General features: G+C 53.0%; 2 protein-coding genes across 2 annotated transcripts; one reads left to right on the top strand and one right to left on the bottom strand.

The window, feature by feature from the left end:
• Positions 1–45: 45 nt before the first annotated feature.
• PSKH1 (protein serine kinase H1) lies at positions 46–24,760 on the top strand. The gene is made up of 3 exons (XM_055412494.2): positions 46–161; positions 9,683–10,709; positions 22,575–24,760. Exons 2-3 carry the CDS (start codon positions 9,753–9,755, stop codon positions 22,890–22,892), a joined length of 1,275 nt encoding a protein of 424 aa, XP_055268469.1. The 5' UTR covers positions 46–161; positions 9,683–9,752; the 3' UTR covers positions 22,893–24,760.
• CTRL (chymotrypsin like) lies at positions 23,860–25,633 on the bottom strand. Its single transcript, XM_088829975.1, has 4 exons — positions 25,446–25,633; positions 25,233–25,356; positions 25,110–25,152; positions 23,860–23,909 (listed from the first exon to the last, which is right to left on the bottom strand). Exons 1-4 carry the CDS (start codon positions 25,631–25,633, stop codon positions 23,860–23,862), a joined length of 405 nt encoding a protein of 134 aa, XP_088686101.1.
• Between the last annotated feature and the right edge of the window lie 1,718 nt (positions 25,634–27,351).

Raw genomic sequence — 27,351 nt, 5'->3', positions numbered from 1 at the left:
TGGGCGGCTGGGATTTGTTTTGGCGTCAAGCGCGCGCTGTGATGACGCCACGACGCTGACGCCTGAGGATGGCGGCGGCGGTGGTGGCCGTGGCTGTACCCGCGGCCCGGAGAGGGTCAGCACAGTCGCTCAGACGCCGAAGAGCCCGCCGCCCGCGCGAGGTGAGGCGGCCCAGCTCAGGGAGACGGCCCCATGGGCGGGAGGGGCTGAGAAGCTGCAGCTCCGGTCGCTTTCTGGAGCACTGGGCCCATCCCTGCCCAGCCCGGAGCACTCGGCCCATGCCCGAAGTCCTCGGCCCATGCAGTCTGCGCCGGGGCCTATGGGACTGCGGAGCAGGCCAGGCTATGGCTCCTTGGGGTCCCCAGTGTTCACGGCTTAACTGGCTTTGAACATGCTGCTGTGCTGGGTAGCCCGTCTCAGGGCCAGGTGGACGTGGTCAGCTGACCTGCCTGCTGGCCAACCAGTCGGTGTTGGTCAGGGTGAACTAACCTGGTTGTCCTCACTGCCTTCTCATGTCTGGCACCTACTCCACACCTCCTCCTTTGCGACTGAACGCCAGGACTGGGGGACAGCTGGTCGCTTCCTTATTCAGGCTGGGGAAGAGCACACTCAAGTCAAGCCGGGTCGCCTGCTTTGCAAACCAGTTATCCCTCTGCTTTTATAAGGGGAAATCCTGCTCCCCACCTTCACTCCCTCTCCTTGAAGCTGTGAAGTGCTGATTCCCACTTGAAAATCTGAATAAACCCTTTCATTGCCTAAAACTGACTTCTTGGTACCTATAGGATAAAGGCCAGGCCTCAATGCAAGACGTTCAGGTCTCTTCATAATCTGGTAGAGGCATATAACCCCGAGGTCAACACCTGGGCCCTTCTGTCTCCTGTTTACAGTTTGGTGTTGGAAGTATGTGAATCTGCCTTTAACTTTGTGTTTTAATACCCTTTTGCTTTAGATACGCAATTTTCTCACTTTTCAGTTCTCTTCTTTACCCCCACCAGTATGGAGATTTTACATCCGTCTCTTAAAATCCACCTGAAATTTAATTTCCTTGGAAACTCCTTCCTTCACATGTAACTGTTGACTCCTCTGTACTTCAGTTCATGTGACTGCTTTTGGAGTTTGTTGTGTTGTGTCATCTGATGGTTGGCCTAGGGACTGTGTCTTCTGTCTGCGTCTCAGTGTCTGGCTCTGCTGGCATAGGAGCTCACTTGGCTGTGATAGGTTGCTGATTTAGGAATGCTTACAAATTCAGCTATGGCCCTGAGCACATATCAGGGGCCACAAGCTGTGATGAGCACAGCAAATGTGTATGTCCTGTTTGCACGTGCATGTTTATGCATGTGGCATATGGTGTAGCCTTGGCAGCCTTGACGGTCTGAAGTCTCCTGGGGTGTTTTTTCAAAATACAAATTCAAGAGTTTCATTCTCTGAGATTTTTATTCAGGGTATCTGGAATCTGGTAGGAATCTGTATTTAAAAAAAAAAAAAAAACTCTCCATGTGGGACTTCCCTGGTGGTCCAGTGGCTACCTAAGACTTTGCTCACAATACAGGGGGCCCAGGTTTGATCCCTGGTCAGGGAACTAGATCCCACATGCCACAACTAAGAGTTCTCATGTTTCAGCTGAGAGTTGAAATTCTGCAACTGAAGATCCTGCATGCTGCAATGAAGATTGAAGATCCTGTGTGCCTCAACTAAGACTCGGTCGGCATAGCCAAAAAATACCTCAAAAAGCAAAAGCCTCCTTAGATGACTTTGCAGTGCTCCTTGGTTGAAGATCTTTGTGTTACACCAGGAAACGGTTGCATCTTTGTCCAGTGGGAAGGGCTAGCTGTGCCTTGTGGCACACACAACTGTTGCAGTCTCATTGTCTGTATGTTGGGGATGCAGGAAGATTTGGTGGTTAGAAGTATGGGCTTTGGAGTAAGAAAAAATGAGGTTCAGTTCTTGACTTTGATGATATCTTGAGGTTCTTTGAGTCCTAGTTTGCTCATCCCATAATAGGAGAAATCACACCTACTTTGTGTGGTTGGAGAGAGGAGTGAGAGTGCATATAAGATGCTTGCTCAGTCATGTCTGACTCTTTGTGACCCCATGGAGCCTGCCAGACTCTGTCCACAGTATTTCGCAGGCAAGAATACTGGAGAGTGGTTTGCCATTCCCTTCTCCAGGGGATCTTCCCAACCCAGGGATTGAACCCCGGTCTCCTACACTGCAGGCATATTTACCATCTGAGCCACCAGGGAAGCCCTTATATAAGACGCTTAGCACACTTGGAACTCAGGAAATGAAAGCCACTGTTACAACTAATGGCTATTCTTCCATGAGTTCATCCCTTGTCAAAAGGGAATCTCATCTTAGTAAGCCTGTTTGCTCTTCAGATGGAGACTTGTGTAGGAAGCTACCTTACGTTATACATTTCCTTGAGATACTTTCTAGTCATCCGGGAAAGCTTTGGCAAAACTGCCTCTACTGAGGGCAGTTGCAGTTGGCTGTTCCCCTGGAAGACATTTGGATTGCTGACTCATTGGAGGGCGGGCTTGCTAACTCAGTATGTTGTCCAGGTCTAATTGCAGTTCCTATTAAGTTGTATAAATGAGCTAAAGAAAGTGCAGCTTTCAGGAAACCTGTTTACTTCTTACACTGAGCTGGAGCTGCGCTTCACTTGGAGTGGAATACTCTGAAGATATTAGTGTCTGTGAAATTTGAACTAATAAATACTAGGATTCCCTGTCACTCACAAGTTCATAGTTAAAGGAGTGAGACTTCGGTTTAGGCTTTTATTTTACTTAATAAGTGTGAGCATTTTATGTGGGCAGCTTTGATCTTCATTGCTTCCTAAGTGTGTGATACGAATTGGCTGTAGTTTTGCCAAAGTATTGACCCTTAAACTTTAGACAGCTGAGAATAGCTCCATTGACCCAAAGCGCACAGAGAAGTATTTGAGAAGTACAGCGCTGAAAGAAAGGAAACAATTCTGCTTGTTGAGAGCTGGAGAGAGATTTATTTATTTAAACTTTCTTTTGTTCCAAGAATCTTACTCAGTGAGTATTAAGCCAATTTGTGTTGGCTTGGTCATCACTGAGCTAATTCTTGGTTCAGCCCTCTGTTGCCATGGCATCCCATGTGATGCTAAAATAGAAAAATGTGCTGTTTTCATTTGCTGGAGGAAAATGATCACAAAGGGCCCCCTTCTAGTTTGCTGGCCTGGAAGTGGTGTAGCAGGGTATCATAAGAGTAATAAATCAGGGCACTCTTGATGTGGAACCATCTGTGCTGTAAGTTCCTTGAGAGCAGAGGTTATAACTGCCTTCTTTTTGTCCGTCACAGCCCCTGGCAGAGTTCCTGGCCCTCAGCAGGAGCTCAGGAAATAATTGTGGGTTGAACTTTGGGATTTTGGAAGGAGACCCCCAGGTACATTGCCAGAGGCAGTATTTCTGATGATGGGATGGGCAGTTAGTGGGACGTCTCAGATGCAGTTGTGGGTCAGGATAAATGAGGACATGACAAACTAAAATTTTTCATCTCAGCCCTAAAGCAGAAGTCTCTGCTAACTAATTATTACCATGTAGAGCAGTGGTGCATAGCTGGAGTTTGATAAGCAATGGGATCCTGAGTTACTGTATTCCAAAAAGAAGTTGTAACTATTCTTACTATGAAACAGTGTTAAAAGTTAAAGCATTACAGAAGTGAATAATGAACTGTGTCTTTAGATGCAAACACTTGTCATTTTAAAAAAATAATTTGTTGTGTATTTGGTGTATATTCCTCCAGTTTTTTTCTGTTCATTGCCAGTCTATATATTTGTGCAGTATGTTGTCTTTTCATTTTTCGTTTCCTTTGCTGGGCAAAAGCTTTTAAGTTTGATTAGGTCCAGTTTGCTTATTTTTGCTTTTATTTCTGTTACCTTAGGAAACTGATCTAAGGAAACATTGGTACAGTTTATATCAGAAAGTGTTTTGCCTATGTTCTAGGAATTTTACGGTGTTTTGTCTCATATTTAAGTCTTTGAACCATTCTGAGTTTATTTTTGTGTATGATGTGAGGGTCAGGAGTTTTTTATCTAAAGTGTTAGACCCTTGCCTGCTATCCTCACTTGCCTCGTGATGGTTAGAAGTGCTGTGTTCAGTTCAGTCGCTCAGTCGTGTCTGACTCTGTGAAACCCTGCAGACTGCAGCACACCAGGCCTCCCCATCCATCACCAACTTCCAGAGCTTGCTCAGACTCATATGCAGTGATTCAGTGATGCCATCCTACCATCTCATCCTCTGTCATCACCTTCTCCACCCGCCTTCAGTCTTTCCCAGCATCAGGGTCTTTTCTAATGAGTCAGTTCTTCACATTGTGGTGTAAAGTATTGGAGTTTCAGCTTCAGCATCAGTTCTTCCAGTGAATATTCAGTACTGATTTCCTTCAGAATGGACTGGTTTGATCTCCTTGCAGTCCAAGGGACTCTGAAGAGTCTTCTCCAAAACCACAGTTCCAAAGCATCAATTCTTCGGCGCTCAGCTTTCTTTATAGTCCAACTCTCACATCCATACATGATTACTGGGAAAACCATACCTTTGACTAGATGGACCTTTGTTGGTAAAGTAATGTTTCTGCTTTTTAATATGCTGTCTAGGTTGGTCATAACTTTTCTTCCAAGGAACAAGTGTCTTTTAATTTCATGGCTGCAGTCACTATCTGCAGTGATTTTAAAGCTCAAGAAAACAGTCTGTCATGGTCTCCATTGTTTCCCCATCTATTTGCCAGGAAGTGATGGGACTGGATGCCATGATCTTAGTTTTTTGAATGTTGAGTAAGTGCTGTGTAGCAGTTCCTTATTTCTGAGGAAATAACTGCCTACTTCATTTTGATACTCTTTCAAAACATGAGAGCAGAATATAGGGATCTTTGCAGGCAAGAGGTTGTGGAGCTTTGCCATGGAGAACAATCTTACAAGGTGTTACTGAAGAGGGCTGGGTGCCTAGGGGCCCTGGCCTGGGAGACATCTGCAGACTCCTGTGGCCAGGACAACTTTCAGGATCCATCCTTGTCCCCTGCTGCAAGGCCCTTGGGCTCCCCAGACCCAAAAGCATCAGCTTCCTCTGTTGTTGAGGACATTTATACAGGCGCCCAGAAACAGTGGCTCTGGTCTAACCACCAGTCTGACCTCTTCCTGCCACTTGAAAATTTCTGAGGTTCTGGGATTGTTGCCCTGCAGCCAAAAGAAATATGAGAACCGGACCACCTTTCGCTCAGCGTTAACAAACACTGAATGGCTGCCCTGAGCTCACCACTTTGTTGGGAGCCAGAGAGTTCTAGAAATCTGAGAAGTGTCCTCTTCCCTCAAGAGGCTGACAAGTCTGGTGATTTTGACTTGTTACATCTAGATCTAAACATAATCTAGAGCATAACAGTGAGCAGCATGACCCAGGTCGTACCTGGAATGGAGGTTTTAGAAGACACGCCCCTCAGAAAAGACCCACAGTAAAGGTTCTTTGATCCACCAGCTGAGTGGTATGAGGAGGGATCACGGCCTTGACTTGGTAAGTCTGAGCTTGGCTGGGCCCCAGGCACTTCTGGAGTCTTTATGGTTTGGCAAAAGGAGCTGTGGATGGAGAACCAGATTTTGGTTTGGTGTCGGCCATCACTGTCTGAGTGGCTTCGGTAAATTTCTGTCTTTCTGGCCTGTCACATCTGTAAGTGAGGACAGTAGTGCTGAGTGCGCACGCCTGCTGCTCACACTTACCTTCTGTGAGGAGTACTTTGACTCCAGTTCAGAGCTTCCTTTATGGCTCAGCTGGTAAAAAATCCACCTGCAATGCAGACCTGGGTTGGGAAAATTCCCGGAGAAGGGAAAGGCTACCCACTCCAATATTCTGGGGTCACAAAGAGTCAGACACGATTGAGTGACTTTCACTTTTCACTTTCAGAGTTGAAAGTGTGGAAACCAACTCTGCAGACATTGGTGTTGAGATGGAATAGTGACTTGTGAGAGCTGGTATAGTATGCCCTTCCTGGGAGGTCACTTCCTGAGACTTTCTTCATTTACCGCCACCCTGGTCACTCTGCTGGAAACACATACATGTGAGCTAAGGACAGGAAAACTCTGCCCTACTTCCCATAAGGAATTTTGCCAGCCTCTTCTCTTGTGTTTGCCTTTTCACTTAACCACTGTGGAAGGAGAATTTAGCAGGTGTGATTGGAGTGTGGAGCAGCTCTGATGATCTGGAGATCGTCAGCGATCCCCCTTCTCAGAATTGGCACCCTCTTTCCTCCACTCTCAGTCTGTAGATGGGAAGGTGGAGTACCAGCATCAGCCTATCTTTGAAACGTTTCCAACTGGAACAAATGTGAGAGAAATGACATCCCAGAAAGGAAGAAGGAAGGTCAGAGAGGGATAATCCTTGACTGTGTTACTGCTGACTTGAGATCCCTGCTTAGCCTAATTTAAAGTGAAAAGTCAGGCCTTTTCTTCTGTAAACCTTAGTTTTTGTCATCAGGACCAGACTAGGTATGCACATTTAAACCATAAGAGCCAGTGGGAATATCTGGAGACAGTTATTTATTTTGTGGCTCTAGGGTTCTGCCTCCCCACTGGGAAGAAGTGACATTTGAGCAGCTGTGCTGGGGTCACCCGTGCAGCTTGTCTTCTCTCTGAAGGGGGGTAGGTGTTGCTCACCATGTGGTCTTAGGGATCTGGACCTGTGTTCTGCCTCAGGAATCCTGGCCCAAGAGCTATCTTTTTTTCCTGAGCTGTAGTCCTTTACTTGGAGAAGGCAATGGCAAGCCACTCCTGTACTCTTGCCTAGAAAATCCCATGGATGGAGGAGCCTGGTAGGCTGCAGTCCGTGGGGTCGCTAAGGGTCGGAGTGACTTCACTTTCACTTTTCACTTTCACACATTGGAGAAGGAAATGGCAACCCACTCCAGTGTTCTTGCCTGGAGAATCCCAGGGATGGGGGAGTCTGGTGGGCTTCCGTCTATGGGGTCACACAGAGTCAGACACGACTGAAGTGACTTAGCAGCAGCAGCAGCAGTCCTTTACTACATTCAGTCTTGTATTTTCTCTGAGGAAAGAGATGAGTCTGCAAAATTCCAAAGCCCACAGTTTTTGTTTTGTTTTTGCTGCATCTTACAACTTCCCCCACCAGTTATTGAACCCGAGCCCCCTGCAGTGGGAGTGCGGAGTCCCAACCATTGAACCACCAAGGAAGGCCCAAAGTCCAAAGTCCTAATCTTTGGCTTCTGTGAAAAAGAACTTTGTTTATAAATGCCTTTGTTTAAACAGTGATTTCCTAAGCTCCTGTATGGGATCTCCTGGGCATTGGAATGAGAAAAGCCTTGTGATGGTTGAGGACTCTTTTCTTCTTCTGTGAGGAAAGATAATAAGTCGCATTCTGAGAGTCTTATTGACACGCTGATTAAGACCTGAGCACTTAATCTCTGGTCTTCGTATCTGATGGGCTGATTGGTAATCAAGATCTTGAGTATGTTTCCGAGATAAACTTGTTCCTGGGGAGACTTGGCTACATCGATCAGTTATCACCATCTTGGATTCAGATCCCCCCTCAGGGTCTCTGTGTGGGTGCTATGTGACCCTCGTGGTACCCCAGGAAAGCCCCCCTGGGTCTCTGTCTGCTGCCTTTCCTGAGATCTTTTGCTGGCTTTGAAAGGGGCTGCAGGTGGGGGTTGGTGTTGCCCCTGGGCAGTTACAGAATCTCTGACCCTGACCAGCTCTTTTCAACCATTAGATTCTACATCCAGTCACCCCACTTCAAAACATCCGGAAGTGAACCCTTCCCACTGCTTCCCAAGCCCATCCTTCCTGCTGCCTTTCTCACCTTCTGCCCAGGATCCTGGGCGACAGACTGGAGTGCCGTCCTCGCCTCCCTTTGAGGCTGTGTCCAGCCTCCAGTCCCTGTCAGTTCGCCTGCTGACCGCTCTCCGTTCCACCCCATTGTCTGGGCTGCCACCCTCCTCGCTGGCCCTTTCAGTCCACCTTGACCCTCCCCTGTTCAGCTTTGTATTTCTTTGGAAACACAGAATCACCTCTCGTTGTAAACCCTTTGGTAGCTTCCTGTCGCCTCCCAGGAAGGTCCTGGCTCCTCACTGTGACTTGTGCTGCTCTCCACAACCTAGTTCCCGCTGGCCTTCTAGCACTGCAGTCCCCAGTCCTGTGTTCACACTGCCACACTGTCCCTTCCCAGGCACAGGGCGCCGCTCTGGACCTTTGGGCTTTGAGTGTGTTATTCTTTCTGCTGGAAACAACACACCCACCTTTCCTCACCTGACTCATTCTCACTTCAAATCCAGCGTGGGGGTCACCTCCTCCATGAAGCTTCCCCTAACCCCTGTGTCATTCTACATGTGTCCCGTTGTTTCTCAAGCCTAGAACTTACAACGAAAGTTTTGTTGAAATTCCCAGTTTTGATATTTTGCTCTTCATTTAGGCTGTGAGTTTATTGACCATGCTTTGCCAAGTATTTCCGAAGTATTAACATACTTTGGGGTATGTTAAAATATAACCTGCATTGGGCGTCTTATTCATTCTTGTATCCCGAGTAGAAGTTCAGTAAACGCTTGATCTGAGTTGATCATTTTATCCTCAGTTCTGTATGTCCTCATGAACAGGACATTTTCAGCTTTTTTCTTTCACCCATGAGGCCCTCATGTAAACTTTGAGAAGGGAAATTTGGATAGAAGCACCCTCCAGAAAGTGGTACTTTAGCTCTTCAGCTTCTCCCAGGGCCCCACTAGCCACATGGTGTTAATAATTGGAACATCTTTGTCTAGGAAGTAAATGGGGAAGGCTCCTGGATCCTCTTCCCACAGAAGCAGAGTGCACCGGATCCACAGCTTCAGTCTCATCTGGATGAAGTTGTTAGTGTCCTTTCTGAGCTCAATGTCCCCTCTGCCTCTTAAATGAAGCCCAGGCTACTTCGGTGGCCCCCTGGTGGCAGCCTGCTAAAGCTTGTGGTCCCTATTTCACTGGGATTGATTTTATCCAGTGCTGGGACTTGTGTGGCATTTTAGCCACACAAGGAACAAACAGGGTGTTCAACTACTTGGGTGAAGATGGTGCATTAGCAAAGTAGTGGGCGCAGTCCAGAGAAGAGTGAAGGCAGGGCAGAGACCCCAGGCAGGGGGTGGTGGTTTGTTGTAGTGGGGTGGGGATCAATCCCTACAGAGGGCTTGGGGGGCCAGGAAAGTATCCATGAGGGAGGAAGCCTTGGGGAAAAGCAACTTTCCTTGCCCTAGTGAGTGATAAGTGTTGGTGAACAGGCCTCCAACATGCCACACCCTAGTTTCAGAAAAGATGAGTCAGAGTAATAAGGGGAATGATTTTAACCTTTAAAAAACACAGGACTTCAACTGTGATAAGGGACCCAGGGAGAGTAGAGGGGAGGGTGCGTGTTCCTGCCCCTCTTTGAAGTTGGAGAGCAGTTTGAAAAGCAGACCCAGGGAGATGTCCATCAAGACCGTGGAACTCACACCCTGTCTTTCATCAAGGTCCTCCATGGAATCTGGTCTCTGAGCACTCGGGGGCCAAAGCCATCCTCCTTTCCAGGGAACCATATTAGGGTCATGTCAACAGGCTAGGTTTATCCAGAGATGGAGAGGGAGGGAGTCAGGAGGATGGCTGGGGTACTTTCAAAAGTGTCCGTGCTCTGCTGAGTTCTTTCTTCCATCTGTGTAGGTGTAGACGGGGCACTGCCTGCAGAGCAGGTCCTGCCAGCCTCGCTAGAGAGGATGCCCCTGTGTCCGTGATGGGCTGTGGGACAAGCAAGGTCCTTCCTGAGCCACCCAAGGATGTCCAGCTGGATCTGGTCAAGAAGGTGGAGCCCTTCAGTGGCACTAAGAGCGATGTGTACAAGCACTTCATCACAGAGGTGGACAGCATTGGCCCTCTCAAAGGTGGGTTCCCAGCAGCCAGTCAGGGTGCAAACCCCGGCCCTGGTGCCCCCACCACCGGCCACACAGAGCCTCCCTCGGAACCACCACGCAGGGCCAGGGTAGCTAAGTACAGAGCCAAGTTTGACCCCCGTGTGACAGCCAAATACGACATCAAAGCTCTGATCGGCCGAGGCAGCTTCAGCCGAGTGGTACGAGTGGAGCATCGGGCCACCCGGCAGCCCTATGCAATTAAGATGATTGAGACCAAGTACCGGGAGGGGCGGGAGGTATGTGAGTCGGAGCTGCGGGTGCTGCGCCGAGTGCGCCACGCCAACATCATCCAGCTGGTGGAAGTGTTTGAGACACAGGAGCGCGTGTACATGGTGATGGAGCTGGCCACTGGCGGAGAGCTCTTCGACCGCATCATTGCCAAGGGTTCTTTCACTGAGCGTGACGCCACTCGGGTGCTACAGATGGTATTGGACGGCGTCCGGTACCTGCACGCGCTGGGCATCACACACCGAGACCTCAAGCCGGAGAATCTGCTCTACTACCACCCTGGCACCGATTCCAAGATCATCATCACCGACTTTGGCCTGGCCAGTGCCCGCAAGAAGGGTGACGACTGCCTGATGAAGACCACCTGTGGCACGCCTGAATACATTGCCCCTGAGGTCTTGGTCCGCAAGCCCTACACCAACTCTGTCGACATGTGGGCACTGGGCGTCATCGCCTACATCCTGCTCAGTGGCACCATGCCCTTTGAGGATGACAACCGCACCCGACTGTACCGGCAGATCCTCCGGGGCAAGTACAGTTACTCGGGAGAGGTGAGTCTTCCCCATCTCAGGGATGTCGGGGAGGGCCCTGGGTAGGTGGGGGTTCCTATCAGGCAGCCCTTGATCAGGGTGGACATGCTCTTGGGACCATGTTCGTGGGGCCAGGCAGATGATGTAAAAATAATGAAGTGAGACTAGTAGGGTATCTTAGTTTGGATTCCCCCAAAAGTGAGCCCTGAGACAAGGACTTGGGAGCAGATAGTTTAATTGGGATGTGATTTCAGTAAGCACAATTGAAGAGTGGGGAGCGTAAAGGAGAAAGGGAGAAACACTGTGATGGGTACAAGGAGGAGTGGACGGCTGCTGGGGGCCAGGAAACTCAGCTCCCCTGGGGGCCCTGCGAATAATCATGCAGAATGTGCTCAGAATCGTCCCACCAAGGGGCAGGAAAGAGGGTGGGTTTTCATCTGCTGACCGTTTTATGAGTTGAGCATTTCTTCACTGAGGCTTTAAATCCCGGGCACTTCAGGCTGTTCTGCATGTCAGCTAGTGGTGGAGAAAGTCCTCAGGTGAAGGAAGCAGAGAGATTCAGGCGCTGGCGGTGGGAAGCTGTCAGCTGAGAGCACTGCCGCTGCAGGTGAGCCCGGAGGTGGGCCGAGAGGCCGCGGAGCAGGGCATCCCGCCCATCTCAGCCTGGTTTTGCCACAGAACAGGGAGGACTCCACACACCCAGACATTACAGTTTTTTAAAGAGAAGCCGGAAAATCTGATCTTAAAATGTTGAAGTATAATTTAAGCAGTACCTCGTGCTTAACCCAGCAGATGCTTACCTCCCGGCCTAAGTCAGCCAGGAGGCCTTCAGTCTTGTGTCTTTGGATCCACTGATAATCCTAATGCCTGACAAGATCTGTTAGGTTTCAGCACTGCTGGAAGCCGAAGGGAGTGCTGAAAGAGTAAGAACTAGTCGGTCCTCAGGCAGGGTGCTGGCCGGGTAGGAGACAAGGCTCACCCCAGGAAACGTCGAGCACAGCAAGCTGGATAGAATGGTGCACCTGGGGAGGCTGTGAAGAGAAGTACGCGGGGTGGCTTTATGTGGTGGGTGAGGTAAGCTTTGCTGATGACAGAATTCTGACAAGGCAGGGAGGGACCTGCAGAGCGCTCGCCACGGTGTTCCTCCCGGGCCTGCACTGCTGTTCTTCACCCCAGACAGCCCAGAGAGAGCAGAAGGAGCTCTGGGAGTAGCCCCTTTCTGCAACCCAGCTTTCCTCCCATGAATGTTCCTCCCTAGCCCCAACCGGTTGGCCCAGAGCAGCATTTCCTACAGGAGTCACCCTGAAGCCACACGAAGGCGAAGTGCCCTCAGCGCTTGAGATCCTATGCCGTCATCTTTTCTGACAGCTTCAGGCCATAGTCGTGGTCAGTCAAGGACTTCCCTCCTGTGGGCCTGGGGGCTGGCCTTCCCGGGGCGGAGGGGTGTCCCCAGGTCATACTTCAGGGTGATGTGAGGAACGGAGAGAAGCTGTCTTCTTCAACTCTGTGCTGACCACAGATGAAGGAGAAACGGTGACATTCTCTAGCTCTTCCCTAAAGTTTTTCACGTTTTCTTTCTTGTTGCAAATGGATTTGATAGAGCAAACACCCACTGGTTGTGAAGCCCCAGCTGTGATGGGGTGGTCACAGCAGACACCGCCCTGGTCACCCTCTGGGCTGGGTTTCATCACAGGTCAGAAGACCCAGAATCCAGCTCACAGCAGCAGTGTTGTGCCAGGACCCTGCCTGGCTTGCCATTGGAGCTCCGTGTGGTGTAGCAAAGCCACAGAGGGAGGGAGGTCTCCCAGGAGTTGCCTACAAAGGAGAGACTTTGCAAAAGTCTGTAGGTTTGCCCATGAGTTCCTGATTCTGGCAGTTGTTGATCAGGCAGTTTATCTAATGGGAGCTTGCAGAGTCTTGCTAACTGGCTATTGATTACCTGAGGGTGAGAGAATGACAAATGAAAAGGGTGGGGATTGTGGGCACAGACTGGGTCTCAAGTCTTTGCTTCCTGCTTCACTGCAGTCACGTGGCTTGAGTTGGGCTCCCAGTGTGAGCGGGGCACTACCCAGGCATTGGCCCCCACTACCCTTCATCTGAAGCTGAAAACAGCTCCCAGTTCCAGAGGCAAATCCCTGGGTAGCCCTGGTGGCCGCCATCTGTTCCCAGGAGCTTGGCTGACCCCAGGGACAGATTCCACCACCATGTGCAGGGAGCTCTGGGCTGGGAGGAGTTTGCCGGGATGTTCACTAGGGAAGCAGGCCTTATCATTAGATCAGGCTCTGAGCTGGAGACCAGGCATCTTTCTGTCCTTGTCCCCATGGACAAGAATGTCCATGCCTACCCATCAGTTCTCTGGCTAAGACAGAGACAGGAAGGCCTGTTCCCCATTCCCAGGGAACTTGAGATTGCCCGAGAGAAAGGACGAGGAACAGGAAGTGAGCACAGAACGGACCCCTGTTGGCAGGCATGTTCCAGACCTGGTCTGGAACATGGGCCATGGGGCTCCGGTCAGCTGGTGGGACTGATCCCCCTTCTTAGCGCTGGGCTCTGCCTCCATCCTCACTCCACCTGTCTTCTGTATGATGGTCATTCACCCTTACGAAGGCATTCTGAATAAGAAGGTGTTTCTGAGTCAGAAAGAAAGACATTCTTACAGGGGGGTTTCCATCCAGCTTCTTGTGCAAGTAAAGGCCTGCCCACTTTGAGCTCAGCGAAGTTTTGGAGGTGTACATTTCTCTTCTGACAGTGAGTCCCGTGATACTTGGTGACTTTCTGAGCGGCACCCTGCCCCCTTATAGTAGTTTCTCGTGTGAACCAGGCCCTCTCTGCGCTCATTTCTGGTGATTTCTGTCCCTGAGCCCTCTGTTGGACTCAATGGTTTCTGTGGACCTGAATAGAGGACCTCCTTCAGCAGGTGGGCTTTGAGAAGCTGGAAGCTCAGAGAAGGGGATGTTGCTGACTATGCTCCAGAATAAACAGGAGGTGATTGGGAGCAATAGAGCAGAGGTTGTTGAGGCCGGGCCGGGCCTGTGTGCGTTGCTCAGAGCTCTGTAGTGCCTTGGATTCTTCAGAGATTCCAAGCATTAGGTGGGAGGGTGGCGTCTGGATTCTCCATAGCAGGGAAATGCATCGGAAAGTGCTACGGGAGGCTTGCAGAGGAAGACCCACTGGGGGCTGGTGGAATAATCCCCGTTTGGAATGAGGATTCCTGGTGCTCTGGGGATGTTTGGGGCAGATCGGGGATTCCAGGGAGTGGGCCCCACATGGTATACGTGAGCCGTAGTTAGGGAAGGGGAGTTTGGGGGCAGAACCCTCCTGCAGAGCTGCAAGAGGAGCATCATCTTATGAGACAGATCTAAAAGGGACCTCCAGCTGCCTTCTTAGCTGGAGAGTGTGTCCAGCCCTGCTTTGACAGCCCTGCCTGGGGCCCGGCAGTGGAAGGAGGCACACAAGTAGGGCCTCCTTCATACCTGCCCCACAATGCTGACACTCTGGATGCTCCAGCCCCCGGCCGTGGTCCCATACTCCCCTCCATCCAGGTCTGAGACGTTTGCTTCTTTCACTCCTCACACTCAGCTTTCACTCAGGACTTTCACTCTGTTCCAAGTGTCAACCTAAGAAGTTCGACCAGCTGTCAGTTATTCAGTTCAAAGATTGCTTCCATTAAGGATAGTGCCAGCCCTTGCCATCGTGTAGCCTACTGAGTACCAGGCACAGGGCTGAGGGTGCTACACCCAGCATGTTAGTCTCTACAATAGTCTTTCCAGTGGGTATAACCCCCTTGCTTTACAGATTAGTAAACTGAAGCTAGTGAGGAAGTAGCTTGTCCAGGGCCTCACAGAGGGTGGCAGGACTGGGATTTGAATCTAGGCCCTCTTGGCTTCAGAGTTCTTGGTCTTCCCAGGCCCACAGTCTGCTTTCCCCAGCAGGTGTGCGTCAGCATGTTGCTGGAGTCTTTGTTTCCGCCCTCTCCCAGGCCATCATCTGTGGACTCTTCCCTCCCCGGCCTATAAGTTTCTGAGGACAGCATGTGTATTGGCACATGTGTTCACAGTGCTTTCTCCAGCTTCTCTCGAGGGCAGCACCAGTGGTTGTCAGTGAAGCCCTGGCAAGGGCCCAAATGTGACTGTCAGGCAGACAAGGTCACTCCTGCTGCCTGGAGTGTTCTCTTCTGGGGCTGGACCCCAGGAAGAAGTGAGGCACCTCTTGGAGAAGCAGTTAGGGAGTTGTTGGCCAAACCTGCCTAGAAGCAAATGCAGGGATCTTGGGAGAACAGAGAGTTCTGGGAAGGATAAGGCTGTTGCAGGTGATTTAGAGAGGAGAAATCTGAATTTTTATCCAGTGACTGGAGGTACTGGAGTGGAGAGGGCCAAGCTGGGGTCATGTTGGAAGTGATAGGGAGACATGTTGGCCAGATAGGAGGAAGGCCTGTGTGAGTCTGAGAGCACATTAAAGACACAGTCACCTTGAAGGAGCTTCCTCTCACAGGAGGCCCCAGGAGATCTGGCACAGCTGCTGCTAAAGGAGTGACACAGAAGGTGAATCACCATCTGTAGACCATACTAAAGGGCTGTTATGGGCCCACCAACTTGGAGATGCTGTGATTCACTTGACATGAAATGTGACATTTTGGGCCTAATGTCATTACTTTTGTCAAGAGTTCTATTCCTAGAGGCAGGATGGATGAAGAGGTTCTTGTGGAACTGATGACAGAGTGAGGCCATCAGCAGCTTTGCTGTCTGCCACATTTAGCAGCTTTTAATTGTCACCCTCCTCTGCTTGGGCAGTCTGTGAGCCGTGGGCGGGCCCAGGTGACGGCACCAGGAACAGGTGGGCTTGGGCAAAGCTCCCAGAGCCTTGCTTAGGAGAGTGAGTGCTGCCAGGCAGGGGCCTGAACCCCGGGGGGAGAGGAAGCCCGCCTGCCACTCCCCGGGGCATTGTGTTGGTGAGGGGCTGGTTCTCCAGGGGGGCATCTCTGGGCTGCAGGCTGACCATCCATCCATTTGAGCCAAGAGACACATGCTTAGAGCCAGCGAGTTGCACCCTGTGGTTGTTCTGAGAGCCCTGCAGTAGGGTGAGTGCCTGGAGCCAGAGTGGACGTTTGCGAGACCACCCCAGCTTGCCACCGCGTCACGTGGTAACAGACACGTGCCATTCTCGCCTGGGATGTCGAAGAGGGGACCAGAGCCTGTGGGGCTGCTCGTGCAGCCTGCTTCACGTGCTCCGACAGAGCTGCCAGGGGAGCAGGGTAGGGCCTTGCCTGGGATCTATGGGGAGGGCGGCCAGGGGCCATGGGAGAGCTGGAGATTTGACATTACAGGCAGCAGAGCAGGATGCAAGGAGGCAGGTGGCGGATTTCCAGGCTTGTGCTTGGATTCTACTGCTGCTGCTGCTGCTGCTGAGTCACTTCAGTCGTGTCCGACTCTGTGTGACCCCTTAGACGGAAGCCCACCAGGCTCCCCCGTCCCTGGGATTCTCCAGGCAAGAACACTGGGGTGGGTTGCCATTTCCTTCTCCTAGACACCTTTAATTGCCTTGTGTTCCCGCTGTCCGTGTGGGTAGGGGCTCATGTGCGCCGCTGGACTGCCACTGGCTCCGTGCAGCCCCGCCGTCTTCTCTGCTGCTGTTGCCTTGGTTACACACTCACCTCCTGTGCCGGCAGAAGCAAATGCCCATCTCCCCACATTGTTGCACTGAGCCAGTTTAGCCAAAATACTTTACTCTGCCCACCTACGGCACCTTGTTACCCCAAGGTCCTTTCATCACTGCTGTTTCCCACCCCCTGCCAAGGTCTCTTCAACAAAGGGGTTTATCGTGAGATGTGTTTGGAGCAGCTTCTGGTGCTACATCCATCCCCTCCCTCTCCTGCTCTTCCCATTGTCTGTCTCCGCCTGCAGAGCTCTGCTGTTTCACAGGCCCAGTTGTTTCTAGGCCCTTGAGTTTCTCTGGGAGCTGCTGGGGCGGTTGCTCCCACATTCTGACCTCTTTAAATCTGCTGTGACCTCCCACACTCATCCCCCAGCCACCCCCACCGAGGTGGTTAATGATGACCTGATCCAACCACCCCACATGGCCATACCTCTCCAAGCTCTCCATCCTCAGAGGTTTCTGTCTCCCAGTGTGAGGGTGATGCCCAGACCTGAGCTTCGCTCCAATGGGGCCCTGAGTCACCTCATCTCTTCTCTCCTCCTGCCTGCGCATGTAGACCAAGTGCCTGCCCTCAGCGGTATCATTTGTACCCAGGGTTCCAGAGATACAGACCTCTGGGGACAGAGGACAGTATGGATGACATGCTGACAGCCACCAGGATTCAAACTGCCTCAGAAATTGTTAGAATGGTAGGAAGTTTTACAAAAAACAAATGCCAGGGTGGGCCTTGGAAATCACTTCACTTCAGCAGAACTCATGAGTGGAGATAGAGGAGACCATTTTGCAGCTGGCTGTGAAATCCAGAACCTTTTAGGGGCTGTTCCAGGACACTGGTAAAAGCAGACATCACTTGGTCACTGACACAGGCTGTCAACGTCCTCGATACCAAGGCCAGCACGCAGCACCCTTCCTCACTCTGGACTTGCGCCTGTTGCCCCCCGCCCCTGTCCTCACACTGCAGACTCTGGGCAGGGACTCGTGGGGTGAGGATTTCATCTCGTGACTCATCTCAAGTTTAGAACACAGCTTTAGTAACCTTTAAGTTGTCACGCCTTTTCTCATTTTATTTTTATCTTCGAGATTCTCTGCCTCTTTTAAAAATTCTTATTATCTTCCTTCTTTTTCTCCTGTCAGACTCCTTCCCTCAATATCTTTCTCTGCTGCTCAGGTCCCCCTACCCACATCCCACCCCAGCATGGTGAGCTCTCTCTGGTCTGGAGGTACAGATACCAGGATGTGAGTGTCTTGCCCAGAGGAGAAGGTGCAGGCTCTGTTACCTAATTTTGCCGATTTTTACAAAACACTTTTCCTTACGGTCCACATCGGAGTGTGCTGTTCTTGTCATACTAATAGTTCTGCTCTCCTGAGAAAGCCTGAAGCTCCACTTCCCAAAATTTCCTCTGTGCCCTTTTGTCTGCTGTCATTCAGGCTCACGTCACTCCAGGAAGGGGACCTCTGAGGGTGGCAGTGCTGGATCTGAAAACACATCTTGAGACAAAGCTGAGGGAAGAACTGAGTCATGGCAGCAAAGCCCAGGCTTCTCTCCTCCCTTCTTCCCCCAGCAGCTCTTTGCTGGGCCTTCCTCCTCTGCCAGGGAACCTTTCCCAGAGTCGTCATGGAATAGGAAAGAACCCGTAGAGGTCACAACATAAACACAGCTTAAGTGTCAGAAGCTCTGCTTCTGTTCGTCACATGCAGCCAAGTGGGAAAAAAAGATGGGGAGCCATCTTCTTAGAACCCAGGCTTCAAAAACACTTAGAATTCATTCAGTTCCTCCATTTTAAAAGTGAGGAGGCTATGATTTCTCCACGGTGAGCAGACGAGGTGGACCTAGAATGCAGGTCACAGGCATTCCAGCCCATCACTTAAGTCTGTCACCCAGATGCCATCCCAAAGAGACACTGGACCTCTTTCTCCCCTTGCTTGAGAGCGGTCAGACCCACTTAGCAGAGGGAATCTCGGGTGAGCCCCGTGAGCTGGGCCTGCTGCTGGAAGGAAGCATCTTCCTCCTCCCTCTGCAGCCAAGAGAGCTGGTTCGTCCTTATTCTCGTGCTTTAGCCCTTGGACTTAGCTACTTGGTTGTAGTTCAGGTAACATCCTTGCCAGGCCCTTGTGATGGTAGAGCTGGAGCAGGTGAGTGAGACTGGGGCAGGAGGAAGTGCAGTCTCTGAGCCAGAGTGGAGGCCCTTTCAGGTCTGGTGCCCCCTCCAAAGGGAGAGTTAGATTCTGCTGCTGAGCGTCAGCAAGAGGCAGCGGTTCTGCAGAAGCAGGGCCATGAAGAGGGGCGAAGTTGCTAAGGGAGTGCTCATGCGTGAGGTCCTCTCTCCACCCTGTTGGTTTCTGTGCTGTTAGAGTATCGGGAGCAGGTATCCGGATTGCAGGGACTCTGGGGGTTAGCGTGTAAAGAGAAGGGTGGCTGACTGGCTGGTCAGAAACAGGGTGGAGGTGATGCCCTTCCTCCTACAGCCTCTCCTTGTTATCCTCTCGCCAACACAGCTCATGAGAGTCTGGACAGAAGCATGGGGGCTGTCACCCGGAGGACTGCAGCTATTCTCTGGTCCCACAGCAGAGGGAGACTGGAGTGACTGGGGCCAAGGCAGGCTGACACTGTGATATTCCCTTCCATGCCTCTGCCAGCCCAGAAACTGGTGGAAGCCTCTGGGAGATTGGCCAGTGGTACCTGGGGCCTGTTCCTTCTGCCATCCACCTGAGGCCCGTATGTGTCCTTGATCTGGCCCCGAATATACTGAGGCAAGAGTTCCATCCTTTCCCCACAGCTGGCAGTTAGAGCTGTGGAAAGTGGAGGGCATGAGTTTGCCCTTTTTCTGTTTCTCGTTTTGATTGCACCATGCAGCCATGCAGTATCTTAGTTCTCCGACCAGGGGTAAGACCCACGCCCCTTTCTGCTGGACTGCCAGGGAAATCCCGTCTCATGTTCCTTTTCTTTTTCCTCACTTGCTGCATATGAGGAACAGAATGCTACCTGGCCGGTCGGTCAGATGCTGCCAAACATGCTCATGTGGCTGCAGAGGCCTGAGCATGTTGGGGAGGCAAGTGGGTTGGTCTGCAGGTGTTGATCACCTTCTTAGGAGGTGCTGAGTTTGACTTGGCTAGGAGCGTGGCCAGGTGTGGCTGTGGAAAGCTTTGCTTTTCCTTTGTGAGCCCTATTGGAAGCCTCAGCATGACTCCCAAGGGGTCACTCTTCTGAAGGTCAGCATAAGCCACTGCCTCGCTGTCAGGGGACTGACTTGGGGACCACCTTTCTGTATTGGGCCTGTTTGGCTTCCCACTGCAAAGTCCCTCAGCGTGTGAGGGTTAGGCTGGGTGCCATTGCACAATATGGCTCTCAGGTTGGGATAGCTCGAGTCACATTGCCTTAAGGGACCCACCTGGCTTAGCTGCTTACAGCACTTCAACGATTGGGGGCGGGTGGGGGGGTCCCTGCCAGCAAGGGTGTGCTGGCCCTCAGACTAATGAGCTCATCGACATTCCTTACAGTGCTGTCCATACACAGTAATTGGAGAGGCAAGCGCCTGGGGGGAGGAGGAGGGGCCGATCAATTGGGCTCACTTTGGTGCTAATGGCAACAAGCAGCAGGAGGTGATGCCTGGTGTGAGCTGTGTCACTTTAGAGACAAAGATGCTTAAGCCCCCAGTACGGGTCTGGGGAGAGGCGCCTCTGAGACTGCCCTGAACTAGTCCGGAGCTGCAGGGGGCCTTGGTTTGCCAGGGTGTTTATCTGAAGTGGGGGTGCCTCCTATCTGTCCATGTTCAGGCTCCTGACTTGTTCTGTCATTTGAGGAGGAGCTGCCTCTCTTCTGGCTTGACTGGAATAAGGGCCAGGGGCAGGGTCCATGCCCCAGCCCTGTTTGGCCAGCCTGCCCTGCAGTCCTGTCTTGGAGCTGTCCCACAGCAGGTCAGGCTGAGTGGCAGCATGCTCCCCAGTGATTTTTCCTTTTCTTGGAGACCATAAAAGGGCAGCACAAGCCCATGTATTCCCATGACCCAGCCGTTCCAGCTCTGGGTTTGCTTTGTCTATCCCTGGCCACATTATGCCTTCATTTTTCTCGCTCTCAAATGAGTGACGGGATTGCAGATGATCTGGGGTCTAGTTTGGCTGTCCCCTCACAGTGGTTGCTTGTGTTCAGGTGGCAGCAGCAAGCCCCAGGCTTTCTGGCACTGTGAGCCTGGAGCTGCGTGGCAGCTGTCCAGTCCAGTCCCCCTGCATGTTGGCCTCAGTATCGGAGCCCCGAGCTACACAGGCCCGCCTGCAGGGAAACTGGACCAGGCTGCCAGTGTGGGAGGGCTGTTGCTCCCTGCTCTCCCTCACTGCTCTTAGCACAGGACTTAAGGTCCCTAACTGCCCACCTCCTGGAGGCCAGTAGCTCCCCAGGAATCACTGGGAGCTGGCCCATTCGTGAGGAGGACCCTGGTAGGTAGCTGTTTAGAAACCTGGGCTTTCAGTCACTTTCTTCCAGTTTGGCTCAGTAGAAGTTGATTTGAGATTTGCTTTCCAAAGGGCAAGTAATGATAACAACTCCACATAGTCCCATCCCATCTTCAGGACTCCAGATGGGTCTTTTCTTTGTCTCCTACCCCTCCCCACCCACTGCCCCCCTGCCCCCCCACCAGTACATCAGCATCGGTGGGGAAGGGCTTGGGGAGTAGTTGGAGCTCAAAGAAGCCAGAAGCAGGGTGGTGATGGTGTGTAAGAGTGTCTGCTGGTTGGACATGCAGCCTCCCCAAGTGTGGGCTCTCAGACTTTCCTGAGTCCTTTCTTGTGTGTGTTCAGGGGTTTCTTAAGGTGAAAGGCACCATGGGGTAGACCAGGCAGACCACCCTCTCACCTGGCAGAAAGGAGGGTGATGGTCACCCTGACCTCCCAGCCAAGCCGTCTGGAACAGGCTCAGCAAAAGTCCGAGCCACCCACCCTTTGGAGGGTGTCAGACCCTGTGCCAGAGTGCACCCAAGAGAGGCAGGGACTCAGAGCAGTGCTGCATGCACCCTCCTTCAGCCGAGTAACTTGAGGGCCTGGGCCTCTGAACCCTATGCCCAAGATGCAGCTGCAGGAGAGAGTACCCATCAGATGCCATGCATGGGTTGTTTACTCATTGAACCTCTATCTGTTGAGGGCCTCCTTTATACCTAGCAGTAGGCACTGGTAACTAGCTGAGCATGGTCTAATGAGCACAGTAAACTTTAAATTGTTGGAATAATTGTTTAGCACTGGGGGCTAAGAGGGAGTATGAGCAAATGTCTTTTAACATGAGAACTGGGGATTCAGCCAGGTGAAGGATTGTGCGGGCTGAGACCTGGAGACAGATGACTGCTTGGTATGTGGCTGTGATGAGGCAGCATGTGGGTGCTGCTCACAAAGCTGAGCAGGCTTTGTGCTTTAAAGAGTACACTAAGATGAGGCTAGTACAGGACACTGCCAGGAGTGCTGTGTGACTTAGGCAAGTCATGCAGACATGAGAAGTACCCCTGAGAAGGGTCCCGGTCCCTGCTGGGCTCTCATGATCCCCCTGCCCTCCCATCAGGTGAAGAAATCTAGTGGCCTTGAATTTTTCCCTCTTCTTTCCATGGCTGAGAAGCTGAGGCTGATGCAGAGAATGCAGTGGTCATTTTGACTACTCTTGCAGTTGGAGAGAGGACGGGCCCTCTCTGTAAGGCTAGGAAGTGGCCTGGAAGGGGGTGTCCAGGGATGGGAGCTTCAGTGCAGCTTAAGATGTGGTGGAAGATTTGATCATTCTCATTAGATCCCCTTAAGTTGTAGTGTCCTAGGGTAGGACTGGAGAAGGAAATGGCAACCCACTCCAGTGTTCTTGCCAGGAGAATCCCAGGGACGGGGGAGCCTGATGGGCTGCCGTCTATGGGGTCGCACAGAGTCGGACACGACTGAAATGACTTAGCAGCAGGGTAGGATGGGTGGTCTTGACTGGGGCTACCTCCTTGAACCAGGCTTTGAGTCCAGGGCACCTTAGAAGTTTGTTCTTTGGGGAGGGGTGGGTCCTTCTCCTGTCATACTCCATGTCACCTGGAGAGTAGCCTCTGCTCAGCACTGGGTCAGAAGGGGAGGCTCAGAATGATCTACATGGGAGGAGCGGGGTGGTGCCTCTCTGGGGGGTGAGCCCAGGGCTGCTGGACAGGTCTTGAGTGCTGTGTGGGTGATGTCTTCGTCCTGGGGAGGGCAGTATTTAGTGTGCTCGCTCTAATGCTCGTCCTTGTCCTCTAGCCCTGGCCCAGTGTGTCCAACCTGGCCAAGGACTTCATTGACCGCCTGCTGACGGTGGACCCTGGCGCCCGTATGACTGCACTGCAGGCCCTGAGGCATCCATGGGTGGTGAGCATGGCAGCCTCTTCGTCTATGAAGAATTTACACCGCTCCATCTCCCAGAACCTCCTCAAACGCGCCTCCTCGCGTTGCCAGAGCACAAAATCTGCCCAGTCCACACGGTCCAGCCGCTCAACACGCTCCAACAAGTCCCGCCGAGTGCGGGAGCGAGAGCTGCGGGAGCTCAACCTGCGCTACCAGCAGCAGTACAACGGCTGAGCTGCCAGGGGGATGCAGACATGGCGGGCCCCAGCCTGGCCACACACTGCTGGGCCCAGCGCCCTCTCTAGAGAGAGACCTGCATGGTCCAGGGTAGGTGAATGGCCCCAGCCCCTTCTCTGTGCCTTCAGCAGCCCCCGTCTTCACCCTGGGCCTGAACCTGGTGCGACAGAGCGGAGGGAGTCCTGGGCCCTTTGAGCCCCGAACCTGATTTGGCACAGATGCTCCTCTTGGTGGACAAGTGCTCTGGTACATACTGGGGGAAGGGCGGGACCTGGCCTTCAGTCTCACCTCTTTCTTGGCTCTCCCCCAGACCAGAGGGGCATGCACTGCCAGGTAGAGGGTGTGCTGTGGTCTCAGGACTCTTTGGGCAGTTACTTCTGGAACTCCCCTTTCCCCTACCAAGCCTTCCTCCCTAACCCCCGCTCCCATGTTTCATGGCATCCTGACCTTCATGATTATGCTCTAGTGAGAGGCCCAGGTAGGCCCGTAACTTGTGCCTTGGCTGGACTTTCAGCCCCTGGCTAAGTCTAAACAGTCTTCCACCTCCCAGCCCAAATCTGTCTTCCTTCCCGGTGTCCCCAGGGACTCCTCCTGGCCCCAGAACTTGCTAGGATCTCTCGTGGGAAGACCGTGGAGTGGTCCTTGGCCCTCTGGACTGTGTGGCTGTGTTGGTAGCGGGCTTGCTTCAGGCTCCAGCCTCTGACCGTGAGGGTTCCTGCCACCAGCCCACCACCCTCAGTGCCTTCTTTGCAGAGCCTCCTATCACCTCACTCTCTCCCTTGGATGCCCGTTCTTTCTATTCCCCAGGTGCCTCCTTCCCAACTGTGGGGGTTAAAAGGAGCCCCACTGCTGCTACCTGGGGGATGGGGCACCTGGGTCAAAGCAAAGGACGGGCTTCTGAGGGGGAGCCCATCCGGATTCCAGCTTGGCCCTGGTTCCAGCCGTGGTGCTGCTGGTTGTTGCCTCACTTCAGGCGCTGCTCTTCCCTCCTCTGCAGCTGCACGAAGGCGCCATCTAGTGTCGGGCACAAGTGTGGACAGCCTAGGAATGCCCTCCCCTTCTGCTGAGCTTCTGTTGCAGCTCCCCCTGGAACTTAGCCATACTGTGTGACCTGCCTCTGAACCCTGAGTGCGTGGGGGCACTGCCCTCCTCACGGTGGCCTTGCTTGGTCCACCCTGTCCCCGCTTCTTTTCACAGCATTACCCTTCCATTCTGGGCCCCACTGAATCTCCGTCTGGAGGGAGCCCTGTGAGAGGTGGGTGAAACTGGATGACTGCTTTCCCAGAGGTCTGAGCAAGACTCCCCCGTCAGTCTTGTGCCTCCCCTCCACCACAGACGGGGACCAGAGCCCAAGCCCTCTCCCTCCACAGCTGCTCTCTGCAGGTGGGGAGGAGCCAGGGCCCAGCTTTAGCTGGACTGCAGGTCCCCTGCCAGCAGGGAGGGTTTGGCTCTCAGTTCCTCATAGTGGGTTCCCTTGGGCCAGGCCCTCAACTTTGCATGTGCCACTTTCAGTGGGAACTATGCCCAAAGAGACCACTCTGGGCCACGTCACCTGTGTCTTGTACACCCGCTGCTCAGTCTCCAGTGCTCCTTGCACAAGGCAGTGGCAAACCCAAGTCCCATGTCCTCAGAATTCTCCCCACTTCCCCAGGTGCTTCTGGGAATTTATTTCCTCTTTTGGCCAGGATGCACCTGGTCCTGAGGGTAGGGCCGAGGAATTTTGGAGACTTGGGCCTTTGTGATGCCATGGACTGTGGATGGAGAATGTGCAGTTATTTATTTTGTGTACTCAGTCTGTAAAGGTATCCTCTGTACTCAATAAACAGGCTGCCTTCCCCAGGGAAAGCTGCCCCTTTATTCTGACAGCCCGGCCTCCTTGCTATGGACCAAGGGGTTGCCCAGGAGGTGGGGGTGGGGAGCTGAGCCCGGACGTAGCTAGTCTAGGAGGTTCTTGCCTCCTCAGCATGTGTCGAGAGGACAGCATTCACTTGGGGAGTGGGACCCCCAAAAGCCTCTCCTTTTTCCTGAACCAGGAAGGCAGAATAGACAGCAGGACTGGGGGTATTTGTTGGACCCCAGTGGAGCCTGTGGTGAGCTCAGTTGTAGGCTGTGACCTGATTGACCCAGGTACTGAACCTGCTGACCTGAGTGTACATGGCACACGTGGGCACACTGCAGTCACTGGTGCCCCCAGGAGACCGGATCAGTGCGCACCCGTGTTCCCCTTCTGGCAGACGAGCAGGCCTTCAGAACCACCCTGGCGGAAGGAGGGGGGGAAGTCTGCATGGGGGGGGCGGGAGTACCACAGGAAAGTGCTAAGGACAGGACAGGGCTCACCTGGCACAAGGAGGCCCCTCCACAGATCATGGAGCTGGTGATGCATGAGCCCCAGCACTGCTGGCACCATCTCCCGGTGACAAGGGCAGAACTAGCTGCCACAGGTGTGCCCGAGTCACACTGCCTGTGGGCCAGGCAGGGGTGGTTATGCCCCAGATGGCTTGCCCCTACCCTTCCCTTCCACCCAGATTTTTGACCCAAGTTCCTACCCACACCACTGAGGCACCCAGCCTTGTGAGGCCTTCAGGCAGTGCCTCATTTGAGGAAGCCAGGAAAACTGGTGAGATGCGCATTGTGTACTGGGCTGGGGAGGCGAGTGTCAGTAATGTGAGATCCTTGTTCATGGTGGTGGGATTCCACACTGCCTGTGGAGCCAGGAAGGGGCTGTGTAGGATGGGCATGGGCACAGGCCCCCAGGGTGATGGATGCCAGGGGTTAGGCCAGGGCATCCTGTGAGTTCCTCACCCCCAGGGCCTACAGGCCTACACACCTATGCTGCCCACCCTTCCTTTCCTGTTTGCAGCCCAGGCACTAATCACAAGATGGACAGACCTGCAAAGGCTCAGCACCAGATGCTCAGTTGTACTCACTCAGGATGACAAAGTGGCAGCTAGGGCTGCAGTGAGAGTGGGGTTGGGCAGCCAGAGGGAAGGCAGAGTGACAAGAGAGGGGCCTCCAGAGCAAAGCGGTGGGGAGGCGGGGCAGGGGTGGGGCAGGGAGAGGGGAAGCACTCCCACAGCATTGCAGTGGGCAGCCGTAACCGCCCAGGACTGACCAATGATGGACCCACTGCAGAAGCAGAAGCCTTTGCTGTCCTGGGGTCAGAGATTAGCAGTGGGGGTGGGCCCAGGCTACACCCAGGCATGAAACACCTGAGATCCTGCCCCGCCGCCAGGGTCCTGTACCCACAGGGACACCTCCCAGGGCCAGGAGCCCGGCACTGCCTTCTTCCCATTGACAGTCCTCTGGCTAAAGTGCAGCGCTGGTTTAATGGCAAGAACGCCGCAGCCTGGCAATTGGACTGGAAAGGACCTGCTTCCCGCATCCCAGCCCACTTCTCTCCTCCTGGGTGCCCCTAGGCAGTGTTTCCAAAGGGGTCCAGATCAAAAGGGCTCTTATCACTGCTCCTTCTCTCATGAGCACCTCTGGGCCTCTACAGCAATCTCAGCTGCCCCAGCCAGCCAGCCTTGAAGTCCTGTCCACTCTGCCACATCTCTCTCCATCCTGCTCACACCAGCTCCACTCCACCTCCCAACCCAGGCCATTCTTCTCCCTGCCCCAGGTGTCTGTTGTCCCCTTCCTTCCTAACCTCTCCACTCACTCCAGACCTCAGCAGTCTGGACCTCACAGCCAGCCAGATGGCTCTTAAACTACACATCCACCTTTTGCTTCAAAGCTTCCTAAACCCTCCCCTGCTCCTGGACCCGGCCCAAGCTCCTGTCCCATTTGGGAGACTGGCCCCTGCCCACCTCTTGCTTTCTCCCAGCCCTCCCACATCCTTTTTCGTTTGCCCACTCTACCTGCTTGCCTTCTAGCCACCGCAGCCCCTTCTCTGAGCCCCTGAGCAGGAAGCCTGGGCTGGTATTGTGTTGCCCTAAGGCTGTTCAGTCAGGGCTGGGCCAAGCCTACTCACCCCAGGAGGAGCCAAGGAGGACGAGGGAAAGGGTCAGTCTGAGCAGCAACATTACAGCAGACATGAGGCTGAGAACTGGGCCTGGCTTTATGGGTCTCCTTGTCCTTGGGCCAAAGTCCCAGGAGTGAAGCCAAGCAGCTCCTTCCCACGCTGTGTGTCGGCAGGAGAGTTCTCCTGTGTCAGAGCCCTCCACCCAGGCCTTATCAGATAGAGCCCAGGTGTGAAGCTTTCACCTCCTCCATCCCCCAAATCCTGTCCTCTGATTGGCTCCCCACCTCACATCCCAAGTGTTGAGCACCAGGTACTAAGGACTTGTGTGTAGCCTTGATGGTGACCACCTGGTGGCTGGTATCAGGGAAGTCTCCCACGGTTATCAGGAGTGCCAGACCCAGAGAAGTCTGCTTAGCACTCAGGGGTGTTCCTGACTGATAGAGGGAATATCTACCTGTACCGGCTCTACTGTGGAGAGCCAGGGCCAGTGGCCAG

The sequence above is a fragment of the Moschus berezovskii genome, chromosome 22 (assembly GCF_049115385.1).
Source record: "Moschus berezovskii isolate FMDL1 chromosome 22, NW_MosBer_1.0, whole genome shotgun sequence".
Lineage (NCBI taxonomy): Eukaryota > Metazoa > Chordata > Mammalia > Artiodactyla > Moschidae > Moschus > Moschus berezovskii.
This window is presented reverse-complemented; position numbering and strand designations above follow the sequence as displayed.